Here is a 17,874-nt window from a genome sequence, read left to right as displayed (position 1 = left end):
AAAAAAATGTTCAACAGATGGCACAGGACAACAAAACATCAGTGACTGTGCATGACAATTGTCATGCTTGGCCTCCCATGTCCCCAGACCTCAGTCTGTGCAGTTATTGGCTTTGGGGTTACCTGAAGTCGTAAGTGTATCATGATCGACCGACATCTCTAGGGACGCTGAAAGACAACATCCGATGCCAATGCCTCACCATAACTCCGGACATGCTTTACAGTGCTGTTCACAACATTATTCCTCGACTACAGCTATTGTTGAGGAATGATGGTGGACATATTGAGCATTTCCTGTAAAGATCATCATCTTTGCTTTTTCTTACTTTGTTATACCAATTATTGCTATTCTGATCAGATGAAGCGCCATCTGTTGGACATTTATTGAACTTTTGTATTTTTTTGGTTCTAATAAAACCCCATTTCATTCCAAGCACGTGTGTCAATTTTTACCTCTCTATCTACCTTATTCCATGAGTTATTCAGTTTTCAAATTTATACTGACTTTTTGATCACCCGGTACCTAAACAGTTAAATGTATAACCAATGTTAACAAATATCCATTCGTGAGAACAACTTCTCTTGCAATTGCCAGTCTACATTTTGTATCCTCTCTACTTCAGTCATCATTAGTTACTTTACTGCCAAAATAGCAAAATTCATCTACTTCTAGGTTCTCATATCCTAATCCCACTTCTTTTAGCATTGCCTTATTTAGGTGGACTACATTCCATTAACATCGTATTGATTTTGTTGATGTTCGTCTTGTATCCTCCTTTCCAGACACTATCTAGTCCATTCATCTCCTCATCCAACACCTTTGCTGCTTCAACCAGAATTACAGTGTCATCGGAAGACCACAAAGCTCTTCTGCCAGAACTTTAATTCTCTTTCCAAATTTCTACTTCGTGTCTTCCACAGCTTGCTGAATGTACAGATTGAATAACATCAGCTATATTCTACAACCCTGTCTCTCATCCTTCTCAATTACTGTTTACCTTTCATGTCCTTAGGCTCTTATAACTGCAGTCTGGTTTCTGTACAAGTTATAAATGACATTCCACGCCCTGTATTTTTTCCCCGTTACCTTCAAAATTTCAGAGAGAGTATCCCAATCAACTATGTCAAAAACTTTCCCCAAGTATACAATTGCTATAAATGTTGGTTTACCTTCCGTAACCTATCTTCTCAGAGAAGTTGTAAAGGCAGTATTGCCTAACATGTTTCTAAGTTTCTCTGAAATCTAAACTGATCTTCCCCCAAGATCAGCTTGTACCAGTTTTTCCATTCTTCTTATGTCAGTATTTTGCATCCATGACATATTAAACTGATAGATCTGTAATATTCACACATGTGAATTGGAATTGGAATTATTACGTCCTCCTTGAAGCCCGAGTGTATTTCGCCTATCTCATACATCTTGTATACCTGGTGGAATAGTTTTGTTATGGCTAGGTCTCCCAGCAGTATCAGTAGCTGTGAGGGAATGTTGTCTACTCCTGGAGCCTTTTTTCGAATTAGGTCATTTGGTGTGTGTGTGTGTGTGTGTGTGTGTGTGTGTGTGTGTGTGTGTGTGTGTCCACTTCCTTTTAACTATTATTGCCTTAAAGTGCATTTTCTTTGTGTGACACCTCTATATATGCCTTCCACTTTTGCGCTTTCTGTTCTTTGCTTAGTATTGGTTTTCCGTTTGAGCCCATGATATTCCCACAGCTTCTCCTTTTTCCAAAGACCTCTTTAAATTTTCCTGTGGATGGTATCTACCTTCCCCTGCCTCTATATCCTTAAATTTGTGCTCTAGCCATTCCTGCTTAGCAATTTTGCACTTCCTGTCAGTGTAAGTTTTTTTAGACCTTTGCATTCCCTAAGCCTGCTTCGTATGCTGGATTTTTATAATTTATTTTCATCAATTAATTTGGTATATCATGCGATATTTGAGAATTTCTGCTAGACCTTGTCTTTTTACCTATTTGATCCTCAGCTGTCTTCACTGTTTTCATCTATCAAAGCTACCCATTCATCTGATACTCTACTCCTTTCCCTTATTCTTGTCAACTGTTGCCTAATGCTCCCTCTGTAACTCACACAATATTGAGTCCTTTAAACTTACCTGGGCCCTATCTCCTTTATTTATACAATTTTGTAATTTCTTCAGTTTTAATCTACAGTTCACATCCAGAAAATTGTGCTCAGAGCCCACATCTGCTCCTGGGAATAGCTTACAGTTTGCAATCTGGTTCCAAAATCTGCCTCATCATCAGATAATCGATCTGAAAACTTCTGGTGTGTCCCTGTGTCTTCCATATGTACAGCCTTGTTTCATCATTCTTAAAATAGTTGTTAGCAATGATTAAATTTGCTCTGTGCAAAATCCTACCAGCCGGCTTACTCTTTTGTTCATTTTTTCCAGTCCATATTCACCTACTATTTTTTTTCTTTTCTTCCTTTTGCTGCTATCAAATACCAATCCTCTATCCCAATCAAATTTTTGTCTCTGTTAGCTATCTGAATAATTTCTTTTATCTTATCGTACATTTCTTTAATCTCTTCATCTGTAGAGCTAGTTGGTATATAAACTTGTACTGTTGTTGTGGATGTTGACTTCATGTCTGTCTTGACTGTGACAATGTGTTCTCTGTGCTGTTCATAGTAGCTTGCCTGCGTTCCTATTTCCTAGACTTACTCCTGCATTGACCCAATTTGATTTAATATATTTATGTTGATTTATAAACATATACTCACCTGATCAGAAGTCCTTTTCCTCCTGCCACTGAACTTCGCTAATTCCCACTACATTTAATTTCAACCAATCCATTTCCCATTTTAAATTTTCTGATCTACCTGCCTCATTAAGGGATCAAATGTTCCATCCCTGACCCATAAAATGCCAGTTTTATTTTTCCTGATGACATTCTTCTGAATAGTTTCCACCTGGAGATCTGAATGGGGAACTTTTTGCGTGCACCGTTTTACCCAATGGGACAAGCCACAACTAAATGTCATTTTCTTAGCAAAATTGTGTTGTCCTGTGAAAAAGAGGACAATGATCCTTCTCATCATGTCAATATTGAAAAAATTGAAGTTGTAACATCAACACAAGACAGCAAAAGCAAATGCTTGTCGATATTCTATCTGAACAGCTGGAAAATGTTAGATTGCATCAGAAATATGACAGTACTTGTTAAAACATCACTTGTTTCCACAGGAACTAGGCAGTGCACAAGTAAACACACTTAAATCATTTTGTGAAAGGCATGCTGGCATGGTCACACATGTCCACAGCTTCTGGGGAAGGTATGATGCAACATGTTCTCAACAGGGAAAAGTTTGACAGAAGTTGATTTAAAATATACAAAATCATTAGTCAGCAATTTGCTATTTATCTAATGTTTTGTGTTATTTATGCTAATATTTGCACAGTGTGTGTGTAATTATTCTTTGCTGCCTATAATTACTGATTTATTTGTTGTCTTGCCTTTTCTTTCAGTTATATCATCATGGAGAAAACATAGCCGTGAACGTTCATATAGCCAACAACTCAAATAGAACAGTCAAGAAAATAAAGGTTTCAGGTAATGTACATGGTTTTTGTTGTTGTTGTTTTTTCTCTTGTATTTTTAAGTGCACCACTTATGTTGTATTGGTTCAGAAATATCAGATTGGTTTAAACTATCAAAATCAGATATTCTGTAGTTCAATCAAAGTATAAAAATAAAAATTGTGAACTGCAGTTGCCTATTGAACAACTGAACTATTCCTTATTTATTCAGCAGTATAAGGAAACATGTCTGGATCATCTTCATTATTCTGTTAGGATGCTTGCTTTGAGAAGGACATGCCCAACTTCGTTTCCCATCCTTGTGCAATCTAAGATTAAGCAGCAGTTCTAATGACCTTGTTATTGATGGGACGTTAAACCATAATCTCCTCATAGTCATACATCATCTTGTGAGACAGTACCTTTTCATTGTTTATTATTATTATTATTATTATTGTCTTAATGCACAAAAGTGTTTTCAAATAGCAGTTGAAGGAAGTGGTGTCATTGCATACCTCCGTTTGCCAAAATGAGTATTTTTCTTGATAGGAAAAGATCAGACAGTGCTGCCAAACAACAACAACAACAACAACATCAAGAATAAGAAATAAGGTGTGAGAAAAATAAAACAGAAAATCTCTACTTCAGGTAGCAAGTAAGTTAAAGAGAGACTCAGTGAGGACACATGAAAACTAAAACAATACACACTGCTAAATTTGGCTTGAAGATGCCTACAACATTCTCTGTAATGGTTCAAAAGTATGACACCCTGCTTTGCGACACCTCAAGCAGTAAGATGTTGATACATGCGAAAAAAAGGCTATAACTCAGAAGTTCATGTGAGATGTAAATAAGTTAATGATGATGTCACGTTGGTACCACATTCCACCACAATTCTGTCAACGTCATTGTGTACATGTTGCATGACCAGAAGGTTGTCATACCCACCCCCCTCTTACTCACAGTTCACCCCTTCTTTTAACACCACTGCAATGGAGGTCAGAATCAAGACACCTAGCACTGGAATCACGTGGTTTTCTTATTAGTGGCTGAGGAAAACATCCCTCTGCCTCTGCCTCTGCCTCTGCCCCTGCCCCTGGGAGAGCCACTGCAGGTCATTACTGTGCTGTTATCAAAAGCACTCATGTTGGCTGTCTGCTGCCATAGCTCATTAAAACCAAATTTTGCTGCACTTTCGAAACAGATATGGCCACTACATTGCCCGTGGCGAGAGGCAATACCTGAAATGTGATATTCTTGGCATGCTCTTGACATTATGAATCTCAGAATATTGAATTCCTTAATGATTTCCGAAATGGAATGTCCTATGTGTCCAGCTCCAACTACCATTCTGTGTTCATAGTCTGTTAATTGCCACCGTGCAACCATAATCACATTGGAAACCATTTCATATGAATTGCCTGTGTTGAAGGGACAGCTCTGTGAATGCTCTGTCCTTTCATACCTTTTGTACATGATACTACCTCTATCAGTGTATTTGCATCCAGCTATCCAACGACTTTTGTCACTTAATCACACATTACATCCAGCTGGATAACAAAGTGTTTTGTGATAGGTAAAGGTTACACTAATGAAATGGTTATTACTAATATTGTTAAGAGCTATTGTCTTAACTTACATTGTTAACCAGTGAATTTGGAGGTAGTTTGAGCCTGGTACATCTGATATGTAGAACCTGATGACAGAGTGGGGTGTCAGATAGTCATTATCAGTGTGCTACACTTCTTTAAAGTCTGCCCACATTTTAGTTACACACAAACCTCCAGATATCAGACACTCAGATTGGTACCAAACATTGTATGTCAAAAGAGGTTTGGGTGTTAGGTAACTTATGATGATCAGTTAATAGCCAGTGTGGGGCTTACAGGACTTTTTCATGTTTCTCTAACATCTAAAACTGTCTGTCGGTATTGATATGAGATGCAGATACTTCGTTGTGGTTGTTTCTGCTGCTGTTGATACTACTGCTGTTGTCTTTCCTCTCTTGGCAATGTAATTAATCTGAATTGGTTTTGAAAAAAAGCATAAATTTTTGTTGAATATTTGCTACAGATTTGCAAGTATCAGCTACTGTTGCCAAGAGAAATCCCGCCTGCTTTCATAATGTGCAATAACGTGTCAGTAATTAAACTGGATTGGCACAATTTAATCCAAATCTTGATGCAGCAAATGCTTTGTCAGATTGATTTTCAACAACATTATGCTGATTGATATACAGCATCTAGCCTACTTCATGACAGTGTTTCACTGCATCAGATAAGTGACAGAATAAATATGACCTAAGATGAAGAAGTGGCAACCAGTGCAAAGATCATTTTGTGGACTGCACAGAGGAATTTATGGATAGAAATAGAAGACATATTACTAATGAGAGTAATTTAAGAAACAAGGGTAGAAAGCTAAGGGGGAATATCTGAAATAAAAAAGAAGTTGCAGGAAGAGATCATAAGAGTGTTCAGAATGTTGCATCAGTCATGTCATGTAATACATATTCACAATTTTAAAGCTTTCTGACTCATGCAGACTTATTGTTGCCCACAATTTTTCTTGCAGTGGGATGTAGTGATCTTCCAATTTTTTTTCTTTTCTTAAAGACAACAGGATTATTCAATGGTATGTGCTGAATATTCAGTGGTGTATGCTTGTGAATTGACACGAAACATGGTATACTTTGCAGGCTTGAGGGGGGGGGGGGGGGGGGGGGGAGAATGTGGTGGTCCTCAACTATATGCACTCAGACGCAGAGTTGAAATAACTTTAAATGATGAGTATGATAGCAGCAGTACCTTTAAGAATGCCATTTATTACTGCAAAACACCAATTGTGTTGATGGCCCAGCAATTAAATAAAATATAAGTTGAGTAACAGGGAAACAATAGATTCCTACTTCACGTAATTAGTTATGAGCAACAACATAGCTTGCAAGATATTCACTCCTAAATGCATTCTACGTCTTCACTGCAGAAGCCACAGAAATCTCAAAAGTGCACAAGTTGGCACTACGAAATATATCTATCTCCCGCGAGTATGCGCAAACTGCTCAACACTCTCCAAGTATTTCCTGTGACCGTCCATCGCACCTTCCCGTCCAGCACCCCTCTCATGTCCTCTGTGACCCGATGCTCCTCCCCCACTTCCATAAAGTCTTTCCATTGACTTCAGTAGTCGCCTACCATAGTGACGAGCACTGTGATTGGCCAGAGTGCTCCCACCATGTCTCCAAGCCAATGCACTCTCTTAAACATACTGAAACACATACAAAATACTGGATTTACATTTAAATAGCTTGAAATTAAATAAATATTCCTATGGCTGGGCCATAAACATGCTCTAACACACATTATTAAATGCATAAACAAACAAATAAACATATATGAAAGGAATAGTAACAAAAGTAGGCCAGTAGCCTAATGTGTCTGTGCTTTCTAAAACACAGTAAATATTTGACCAATTTCTTCATGAATAGTATATATCAGATATAAACAAAGACATAGACGAATAAACATATTTATAAGCATCCTGCTACTGTTTTTTTGTGTAACTGTAGAGTACTTATGGCCTGACGCAATCAATAGTAATCGGCCACTTTGACCACCAATAACTCGTGTACTATTAAAGTTACATGCTTGTAATTCATAGCAATTCAGGTTTACACTAGTAGCTTTCTAAAGACATGCCGATCAACAAAATCGGATGAACTGTTTAGATTTTGGGAACTTCTGTCTGGGTGTTACTTTTTAATTTACAGTCAGATAGTAAACTTTAAACTAATAAAGGTATTGAAAATCTGATTATACCATCAGAATCGTCGTGCTAATAATGGTAACATACATGTTTCTTTTTTAGATATCATTATTCCTCTTGCTATTATTAATTTTTACATGAACTGTGAAATGAAATGTCTGCCATTATGGTTTTCCAAAGTCTGCCATCTTTGGCACTCCTGGCATACAAATCCCCTTCATTGACACAAAGCACAGACCTCGACACAGCATCAACATGGAATTCCCAGCCTCGCGGTCGGCCTGGACAACATGCTGGCCTACCCTTCTTGCTCCGGCAAATTTTTGGTACCAAGTGGTTGCTGACGAGCCCCAGCTTGCCGAGTGGTCCGTGCAGCCACGCCAACTCCGAACTTGGAATATTTTCAGGGCGTCACAACTCGCCCATTAACTCACAACATCAAGAATTGAATATTTTTGCGATGAATTACATAGTGTTTTGAGAGGATAAATCTCTGGTGTCAAAAGTTAGACTTCTGGCAACATTTACTGCTTGTTGTCATTTTTGGTTTGGAAATTACTAACTGAATATTTTGAATGGAATGCACAACTTATTTTTATGCTTAATTCCTTGTATTTTAAATTCCTCTTTAATACTCCTGCACAGGCCTTCAATTTTAGTAACATAATTTTAAAATGAGTTATGTCTCTGTTTTGCAGTGCGGCAGTTTGCAGATATCTGTCTATTTTCAACGGCACAGTACAAATGCACTGTAGCAGAAGCAGAAAGCGAGTAAGTGATTACAGTTTGTTTACGCTTAACAGTACTGTTAGGTGAAGATGTAGAATGTAATATTTAGCATTTACAATGGAGAGACATTTCTCTGCAGTCAGAGGACACATTGACTAATTATTTTTGCTAAAACAAAATACTTTTTTAAATAAAAGATAATTTCTTTTTCAGAATTCCAGAATGCTGAATCTGATTCTAAGTGCCGGCATTTAAGGTGGAAATAATGCTTTAATTACAGTTAATTTTGAGTATTATTTATCACCTTACTCAACATTTAAGTGTTTTGTAATAAGAAATACAGTTCAAATATGTGTAACAGTTAGCTAGGAGAAACAGTAAACACACACACACACACACACACACACACACACACACACACACACTCACTTTGAAATAGCAGTTTTGAAAATTATGATAGTGTTGCATGCATCTACATATTTTTTATGCCAGTTTTAAATATTTTTCCTCCTGAAATTTATAGGTCTACATTATCATAAAGAATGCATCATAGTTTTACACATCACCTCTTTAAAGAAATGAGTGACTCAATGCTGCTAAACATTAAGCATGATTTCATCTTCTTATAAGTGACCGACATGTTTAAGTTCCAGGTTTGATGACAAAACAATCACCATAGTTAGCTCAACTTCGAAAGTGACTCTGTAAATGTTCCCATTTTTTATGTATCATCTGTTAGTTACGTAAGTTAAATTGCACTTAGTATTAACTAAATTGAAAATAATTAGTTACTTCCTCTAGAGGTGTTCAGAAAATAACTCCCATTTACATACTGGGGAATTCAATTTGTTTTCAACAGCCTTTATATATTAGATTATCGTAAGGAAGTCTCAGTTGTAATGGAAGGATTGAAGATAAGCACTCTCTGTGTAGCTGAAGAGATGCAGAGTGCCTCACAGCTTCATGAACGAGATTGAAAACACACACACACACACACACACACACACACACACACACACACACACACACTCCTCTCCAATTTGTTTTTTATAGGAGACTCAATGTATTTCAAAATTCACGTTACAGTCTTCTGGAGGTTGTGAAACACCCTATCAGAATTAATATTAGGCACTTTTTGAGGCCTTAGAAGGGATTTAATAGATTGAATTTTACAAGGAACACATGTCCCCCTGCGGGTCCGGGGTAAGAATAGGCCCGAGGTATTCCTGCCTGTCGTAAGAGGCGACTAAAAGGAGTTTCAACCGTTTTGGCCTCCTAGTAGTAGGTCCCCCCTGGGGTTTGACCTCCATTTTTCAAAAGTCTACAGAAGTACGAGCCTTTTGGGGAAGGACGCCTTACGTGGTGTATCACTGGTCCGCAGTGCACTAAGACCTTGGCACTCAGCATTGTAACAGCATTGTAACCACACCCACTATTCCTCAAATTGGGCCTAAACGCCTGATGGGTTGCACAAGTTACGCCCATAGTGCATCCCCATCTGTGCCTACGATCATGATGGACTTTCCGTGGCACCCGAAATCCAGCACGGTAGCCAGCCCGTTGTGGTGGGGTCGTCATGTACCCTCTAGGTTGTAGCCCCCTGACATCACAGGGATTGTACTGCTGATACCTGAGCTGCACCATCCCCACATCGGCCAAGGAGTAGATTCCCGTCTCCTTGGGGCATCAGGACTCCCGGCAACGGTCATCCTGCCAGGTGGCCCTTGCTGAGGCTGGGTGGCGCCCATGGGGAGAGCCCCTGGTCGGAGTGGGTGGTATCGGTGCGGACGTTTCGCAGATGAAACGTCAACATGTATCAGGTTGATCTGCGGCCGAGTCTTTTAAAAAGAAAGGTACTGTCTCTGGTTGTGGTTCTCCTGCCCTTTCCCACTTGGCCACTCCCTGGGAGGAAGGACAGGCCCGCCAGCTTGGGGCGAAGTACTTCCCCCGCTATTTATTCTGTTCTCGGACCGATGGGGGGACGTTCGCCACCCCCAAGCCCATGTTCTTTGTCCAGCACATCGAGTACATCTTCGGGGAAATCGAAGCTCTCAGTAAAATGCGTTCGGGGTCCGTTCTTATAAAGACCACCTCCGCCACACAGTCGGCGGCGCTTCAGGCATGCGACCGACTAGGGGACATCCCAGTGTCCATTGTCCCGCATCTGGCCCTGAATAGGACACAGGGGGTTATTTTTCATCGGGACCTCCTGCTGCAATCTGATGAGGAGCTCGGGGCCAACCTGGAGCGCCGAGGCGTGCATTTCGTCTGGCGAGTCCAGCGCAGCCCCAAAGACCGTCGCATCGACACCGGGGCCTTTATCCTCACCTTCGAGGCGGACGTCCTCCCGGAGAAGGTAAAGGTGATGTGCTACCGGTGCGACCTCCCATGCGCTCCTTTCGGTGTTTGCGCTTTGGGCACATGTCGTCACGGTGTGAGGCTGAGCCCCTTTGTGGCGATCGTGGACGTCCTCTTCGTGAGGAACGTACATGCACCCCACCACCTCGGTGCGTCAATTGTCCTGGCATCCACTCGCCTAGATCTTTAGACTGCCCCGCGTATCAGATGGAGAAGAAGATTCAAGAATTAAAAACTTTGGATCGTCTCTCTTATTCTGAGGCCAGGAAGAAGTATGACCGCCTCCATCCCGTGACGTTGACAATTTCGTTTGCCTCAGTCGTGTCCACTCCTTCCACAGTATCCTCACCCCTATCCTGTCCCCCCTCCACTTCCTCACCCCATCCGGGGTCTATGCCTCCGCCTCCCAAATCCTCCTCCCTCGCGGCCCTGCCCCCTCTGCCCCAGGGGCCACCCTTCCTCCTCCTTCCCCTCCGCCGCCTGAGAAGCGATCCTCTTCTCAGGCGTCCATCGGGGAAACGTTCCGGATCCCGGCTTCCGAGGTCCGGCGTTCCAAAACAGACCCCGCGCGTGAGGACCTTCTTCGGGTCCAGCCCACCATCCCCGTGCCTCAACGGACTTCCAAGAAGGCCTCCAAGAAGTAGTCTTTATCCCCCTCTCCACCCTGGTGCGTTTCGTCTGACGCTCCATCCGTGAGTCGCTGCTCCCGGCCGTCCTCAGTTTCGCCGGGACGCTCTGCTGCCAGGCACTCAGCTGGCCTCTCGTCTGTGAATGATGCTGCCCCTCCTACGCAACCCAGGAAAGCGGCCGCAGCTGGTGACGACTCGATGGAACAGGATCCACCTCCTGCCTGTTGTAGCATTGTTCCCTCGAAACCTGGCCCTCCGCGGCAGTCGAGGTGACCAGCTCTTCCCCCGTTTCATTCCCCCTTTTTTCTGACTAGCGATTGCTTTGTTACATTGGAACATAAGAGGTATTCTATCTAATCGGGAGGAATTACAACTGCTCCTCCGCCTGCACTGTCCGCTCGTCCTTGGTCTCCAGGAAACCAAGTTGTGCCCAACTGACCGTATTGCTTTTACCCACTATATCTCGGAGCGGTCTGACCTCACCCCTGTGGATGGTATTCCAGCTCGTGGTGGGGTCATGTTGCTCGTTCGGGACGATGTCTATTACCATCCCATCCCATTGACCACCCCACTCCAAGCCATAGCTGTCAGTATTACTCTTTCTGCCTTTACTTTTTCTGTTTGTACCGTCTACACTCCATCGTCATCCGCAGTTAGTCAGGCTGACTTGATGCATCTGATTGTTCAGCTTCCTCCGCTGTTCTTATTGTTTGGCGACTTCAATGCCCATCATCCCCTTTGGGGCTCTCCTGCATCCTGTCAGAGAGGCTCCCTCTTGGCGGATGTCTTCAACCATCTCAATCTTGTCTGCCTCAATACTGGCGCCCCGACATTCCTCTCGGACTCTACTCATACCTACTCCCACTTGGACCTCTCGATCTGTTCTACCACTCTTGCCCGTCGGTTCGAGTGGTATGTCCTTTCTGACACCTATTCGAGCGACCACTTCCCCTGTGTCATTCGTCTCCTGCACCACACCCCATCCCCACGTCCTTCGAGCTGGACTGGAGACTTTACTCCTTCCTGGCGATCTTTCCGGACCACATTTTTCTCAGTTGTGACAGTTAGGTCGAATACCTCAGGGCTGTTATCATCAATGCTGCCGAACGTTCCATTCCTCATACTACCTCTTCTTCACATCGCGTTTCCGTCCCCTGGTGGAATGAGGCTTGTAGACACACTATCCGTGCTTGACGACGTGCTTTACGCATCTTTCGCCGCCATCCTACATTGGCAAATTGTATTGGATACAAAAGACTCCAAGCGCAATGCCGTAGAGTCATCAAAGACAGCAAAAAAGCTTGTTGGGCCTCTTTCACCAGCTCTTTTAACAGTTTTACTCCCTCTTCTGTCGTCTGGGGTGGCCTGCGCCGGCTGTCGGGCATTAAGGCCCACTCCTCGGTACCTGGCCTGACTTCAGGTAATGAGGTCCTTGTTGATCCTGTGGCTGTCTCCAACGCCTTCGGCCGCTTTTTCGCGGAGGTTTCAAGCTCCGCCCATTACCACCCTGCCTTCCTTCCCAGGAAAGAGACAGAAGAGGCTCGGCGACCTTCCTTCCACTCGCTGAATCTGGAAAATTATAATGCCCCCTTTACTATGCGGGAACTCAAACGTGCACTTGTGCTGTCCCGGTCCTCTGCTTCGGGGCCAGATGCCATTCACGTTCAGATGCTGGCACACCTTTCTCCGGCAGGCAAAAGCTTCCTTCTTCGTACCTACAATCGCGTCTGGACCGAAGGTCAAGTCTCCATGCGTTGGCGTGGCGCCGTCGTTGTTCCTATACCCAAACCCGGGAAGGATAGACACCTTCCTTCTAGTTACCGCCCCATTTCTCTTACAAGCTGTGTCTGTAAGGTGATGGAGCGCATGGTTAACGCTCGGTTAGTTTGAATTCTTGAATCTTGACGGCTACTTACCAATGTTCAATGCTGCTTTCGTCGCCGCCGCTCCGCTGTTGACCACCTTGTGACCTTGTCGACATTCATCATGACCAACTTTTTGCGAAAGCGCCAAACGGTAGCCGTGTTCTTCGATTTGGAGAAGGCTTGTGACACCTGTTGGAGAGGAGGTATCCTCCGCACTACGCACCGGTGGGGTCTACGCGGTCGCCTGCCCCTTTTTATTGATTCATTTTTAACAGATCGAAAGTTTAGGGTACGTGTGGGTTCTGTATTGTCCGACGTTTTCCTCCAGGAGAACGGAGTGCCTCAGGGCTTCGTCTTGAGCGTAGCCCTTTTTGCCATAGCGATCAATCTAATTATGGATTGCATTCCACCTAATGTCTCAGGCTCTCTTTTTGTCGATGACTTTGCGATCTACTGCAGTACCCAGAGAACATACCTCCTGGAGCGCTGCCTTCAGCGTTGTCTAGACAGCCTATACTCGTGGAGTGTGGCAAATGGCTTCCGGTTCTCTGAAGAGAAGACGGTTTGCATCAACTTTTGGCGATATAAAGCGTTCCTTCCGCCATCCTTACATCTCGGTGCCGTTGTTCTCCCTCTCGTGGAAACAACTAAGTTTCTAGGGCTCACACTGGACAGGAAACTTTGTTGGTCTCTGCACGTCTCTTATTTGGCTGCCCGTTGTACGCGTTCCCTTAATGTCCTCAGAGTTCTTAGTGGTTCATCTTGGGGAGCGGATCGCACTGTCCTGCTTCGCTTGTATCGGTCCATAGTCCGGTCAAAGCTGTATTATGGGAGCCTCGTCTGCTCGGCCATCCCTCTTACGCCGTCTCAACTCCATCCACCATAGGGGGTTACGTCTTGCGACCGGAGCATTCTACACTAGTCCCGTCGAGAGTCTTTGTGCTGAAGCTGCCGAATTACCATCGACCTACTGGTGCGACGTACTGCTTTGTTGGTATGCCTGCCGGCTGTTGTCAATGCCCGACCACCCCTCTTATCAGTCCTTCTTTTCCGATGCTCTCGACCGTCAGTATGGGTTGTATGTGTCTGCCCTGCTGCCCCCTGGAGTCCGCTTTCATTGCCTGCTTCGACAATTGGATTTTGTCCTCCCTACCACCTTCAGAGAGGGTGAGAGCCCGACACCACCTTGGCTCCAGGCTCCGGTTCATATTTATCTCGACCTCAGCTCGCTCCCGAAGGAGGGTACTCCGGCTGCAGTGTATTGCTCACGGTTTGTTGAACTTCGTGCTCGACTTGCCGGTCACACCTTTATTTACACTGATGGCTCCAAAACTGACGATGGTGTCGGCTGTGCCTTTGTCGTCGGGGCCATCACCTTTAAATACCGGCTCCTCGACCAGTGTTCCAGATTTACAGCCGAGCTTTATGCTCTCCATTAGGCTGTTCAGTATGCCCGGCGCCACCGCCATTCATCGTATGTACTCTGCTCTGATTGACTCAGTGCTCTTCAGAGCCTTGGAGCTCCATATCCGGTCCATCCCTTGGTGCAACTGATCCAGCAGTCCCTCCATTCTTTTGCTGATGATGGCTCTCCTGTCAGCTTTCTGTGGGTTCCCGGCCATGTAGGAGTGCCTGGGAATGAGGCTGCTGATGCTGCAGCCAAGGCTGCAGTCCTCCTGCCTCGGCCAGCCTCCCATTGTGTCCCGTCATCTGATGTTAGTGGGGTTGTTTGTAAGAGGCTTGTGTCGTTGTGGTGGGATATTTGCTCATCACTTCAAGGAAACAAGCTCCGGGCAGTAAAACCGTTCCCAACTGCTTGGACAACCTCCTCCCGACCATCTCAGTGAGAAGAGGTCCTTCTGACCAGGTTGCGGATTGGGCAATACCGGTTCAGCCACCGCTACCTGCTCTCCGGTGACCCAGCCCCGCAGTGCCCTTGTGGTCATGCATTAACAGTGCACCATGTTTTATTGTCGTGTCCCCGTTTTAGTCAATCTCGTGTTGTCCTGTCTCTGCCATCTACTTTACAGGATATTTTAGCTGATGACGCTCGAGCAGCTGCTCGTGTTCTTCGTTTCATTACTTTGACTGGCTTGTCCAAAGACATCTAACTCTTTCACTTATTTTATCTGCATCTTTGTAAGAACTTTCTGGTGCCCCCCCCCCCCCGCCCCCCCCCCCCTTGAGTTTTACTAAATTCTATGTGCTCTAACAATTGTGACTGGTGACTGGGCGCTTGTGACCTCAGTAGTTGAGCGCCCTTTAACCCCATTAAAAAAAAAACCATGTCCGAAAATGTCATCTAATGACAATACTAAAGAGCTTCAAAGTTATAGGAGCCAGGACCTGTAAATGTACATATGCGAGTGTTGATTCCTTGATGATATTGTTACAAACTTTCTAGGATTACTGAGAAGAATAAATGTATCAGTTTGAGGCAAGGGTGCCTGTACTGGAAACAAAAGAGTAGAAAGTTACTTGTAAAAACTGTTCAGATACCTCTGACATTGGATTACATTACTTGGACTGTTATTGCTAAGATTGTAGTATATGGACCAAAACAAGTAAAAATATCCAGTAAACATTAGCTTGAAAACATCTCCTCTGTTGAACAAGTATTCATAACTCTTAAGATATGCGTTTTAGACCCGATGTTTACTAGATATTTTTTTTCTTGTGTTGGTCCATATTACCACACCTGAAAGTTGCCCATCCTACAATCTTAGCAACATTACCACTACATGTATTCCACTGTCAGAAGTATTGGAACAGTTTTTGTGTATAACTTTTGAGTAGTTCATTTCTTGTAAAGGGACTCTTACCTCAGATTGACACATTTATCCCTCTCCATTGTCCTAGAAAGTTCGTGACATCACGGAATAATCCTGTACGTACATACATTTAATGGTGCTGGCGCCTATAACTCTGATGCTCCGTAGTGTCATTGGATGACATTTCCGCACATAGGTTTCTGTGTAAAACTTGTTCCACTAAGTCCCCTCCACAACCTCTAGAAGTGTATAACATCAACTGTGAAACACACTGTGTGTGTTCAGCAATGTAGAAAAAGATAGATTGCTACTTACTGTAAAGAAGACACGTCAAGTTGCAGACAGACACAATTAAGACACTCACTCACAGCTTTTGACCACAACCTTCATCAGTAAAAGGGACACACACATATGCACACCACTCAAGCACACAAGATTGCCAACTCCTTGGGCCAGAATGCAGCATCACTTGGGATGCAAATAGCAATCTGGAGGGGGGGGGGGGGGGGAGGGTGAAGGGGTAATAGTTTATTGGTGGAGAGAGAGAGACAAACACTGTCTGGTGGACTGTGCAGAGACTAGACCGCCAACAGGTGCAGCATCAGGAGGTTATGGGGCAGGGGGGTGGGGAAAAAGGAGCAAAAAAGGAGAGGAGTGTGGAAAGCCAGGTGGGTGCATTGGCAGAGGGTGACAAATAAGCAGGGTGGGAGATGAGAATGAGGAAGAGATCATAGGACAGAGGGGGTGGAAACTAATGGGTGGAGAATGTGGGGACAGTATGTACCATAGGTTGAGGTGGGGATAATACAGGAGTGGAGAATGTGTTGCAAGCATAACTCCCATCTGCTCACTTCACGAAAGCTGGTGGTGGAGGAAGGATCCAGATGGCTCGGGTAGTGAAGCAGCCATTTAAATGGAGGATGTTCGTTCAGTTGCATATTGTGCCACAGAGTGGTCTACTTTGCTCTTGGCCACTGATTGGCGGTGACCATCCATCTGGTGGACAGCTGGTTGGTAGTCATATCAGTGTACAAAGCTGTGCAGTGATTGCAGCAGAGCTGGTAAATGACATGGCTACTTTCACAGGTGGCCTGGCCCCTGATGGGGTAGGATGAACTTATGACAGGACTGGAATAGGAAGTGCTTGGTGAGTGGATTGGACAGGTTTTGCACCTGCGTCTTCCACAGGGATATGATCCATGTGGCAAGGGGTTGGGATTGGGAATGGTATAGGGATGGACTAGGATGTTGTGGAGGTTGGGTGGATGGGTGACAGAACAACACTTTAGGAGTGGTGGACAGTATCTTGGGTAGGATGTCCTTATTTCAGGGCACAATGATAGGTAATCAAAGCCCTGGTGAAGGATGTGGTTCAGTTATTCTAGTATGTGTGGTACTGGGTGTTGAAGGAGCACTCATTTGTCACTAGTTTTTGGATGTGATGGGTGGAGGGTGAGGGGAAATGGCACAGGAGATTTTTTTGCAAATTACATTAGGGGGATAGTGCCTGTCAGTGAAGGCCTTGGTGAGGCCTTCAGTACACTGAACAAGGTAGTTGTCGCTGTAGGTACACTGTCCCCAAGTAGCCAAGCTATATGGGAGGGATTTTTTGGTGTGGAAGGGATGATACCTGTTAAAATGCAGGTACTGTTTGTGGTTGGTAGGTTTAAGGTTGGTAGAGATGTGGGTGGAGCCATCAGAGAGGAGGTGGTCAACATCTAGGAAGGTGGCAAACTTGATTGAGGAGGAGAATGTGTAGCAGGTGGGAGAGAACGTCTTCAGGTTATGAAGGAAGAAAGATAGGGTGACATCATGAAGATATCATCAATGAACCTGAACGAAACTAAGGGTTTGGCTAGGAAGGTCTCCTGGAGATAGTGCACAAAGAGTTTGGCGACGGTGGGTGCCATGCAGGTGCCCATACTTCCCTCCCTTCAAATAAGAAGTAGTTGTGAGTTAGGATAAAGTTAGTAAAGTGTGTGGGGAATTAGGTAGTGGGGCTGGATTCTGAAGGACGATGGGAAAGGTAGTGTTCAACAGCGGTAATACCATGGGCATGAGGGATGTTGTTGTATGAGGCGGTGGCATCAGCACTGACTATTAGAGGCCAAGGAAGTAAATGGGTGGGGTTGGTGGGGAGTTTATGAAGGAATTGGTTGGGCCTTTAATGTGGAGGCTAGATTACGGGCAATTGGGAGGAGGTATTGGTCAGTGAGAGCC

General features: G+C 44.1%; 1 protein-coding gene across 2 annotated transcripts in view; it reads left to right on the top strand.

Annotated features, from left to right (window-relative positions):
* LOC126414704 (beta-arrestin-1) overlaps positions 1–17,874 on the top strand; it is a 507,073-nt gene that overhangs the window by 468,508 nt on the left and 20,691 nt on the right. For both annotated transcript variants that reach the window (XM_050083370.1, XM_050083369.1), the window contains exons 8-9: positions 3,487–3,571; positions 8,001–8,073. In XM_050083370.1, the coding sequence (XP_049939327.1) occupies positions 3,487–3,571; positions 8,001–8,073 (158 nt within the window). The remainder of the gene's footprint in view (positions 1–3,486; positions 3,572–8,000; positions 8,074–17,874) is intronic.

Source organism: Schistocerca serialis, chromosome 1 (assembly GCF_023864345.2).
Source record: "Schistocerca serialis cubense isolate TAMUIC-IGC-003099 chromosome 1, iqSchSeri2.2, whole genome shotgun sequence".
NCBI classification, from domain to species: domain Eukaryota; kingdom Metazoa; phylum Arthropoda; class Insecta; order Orthoptera; family Acrididae; genus Schistocerca; species Schistocerca serialis.
Note: the sequence above shows the minus strand (reverse complement) of the source record. Positions and strands in the feature narration are given on the sequence as shown.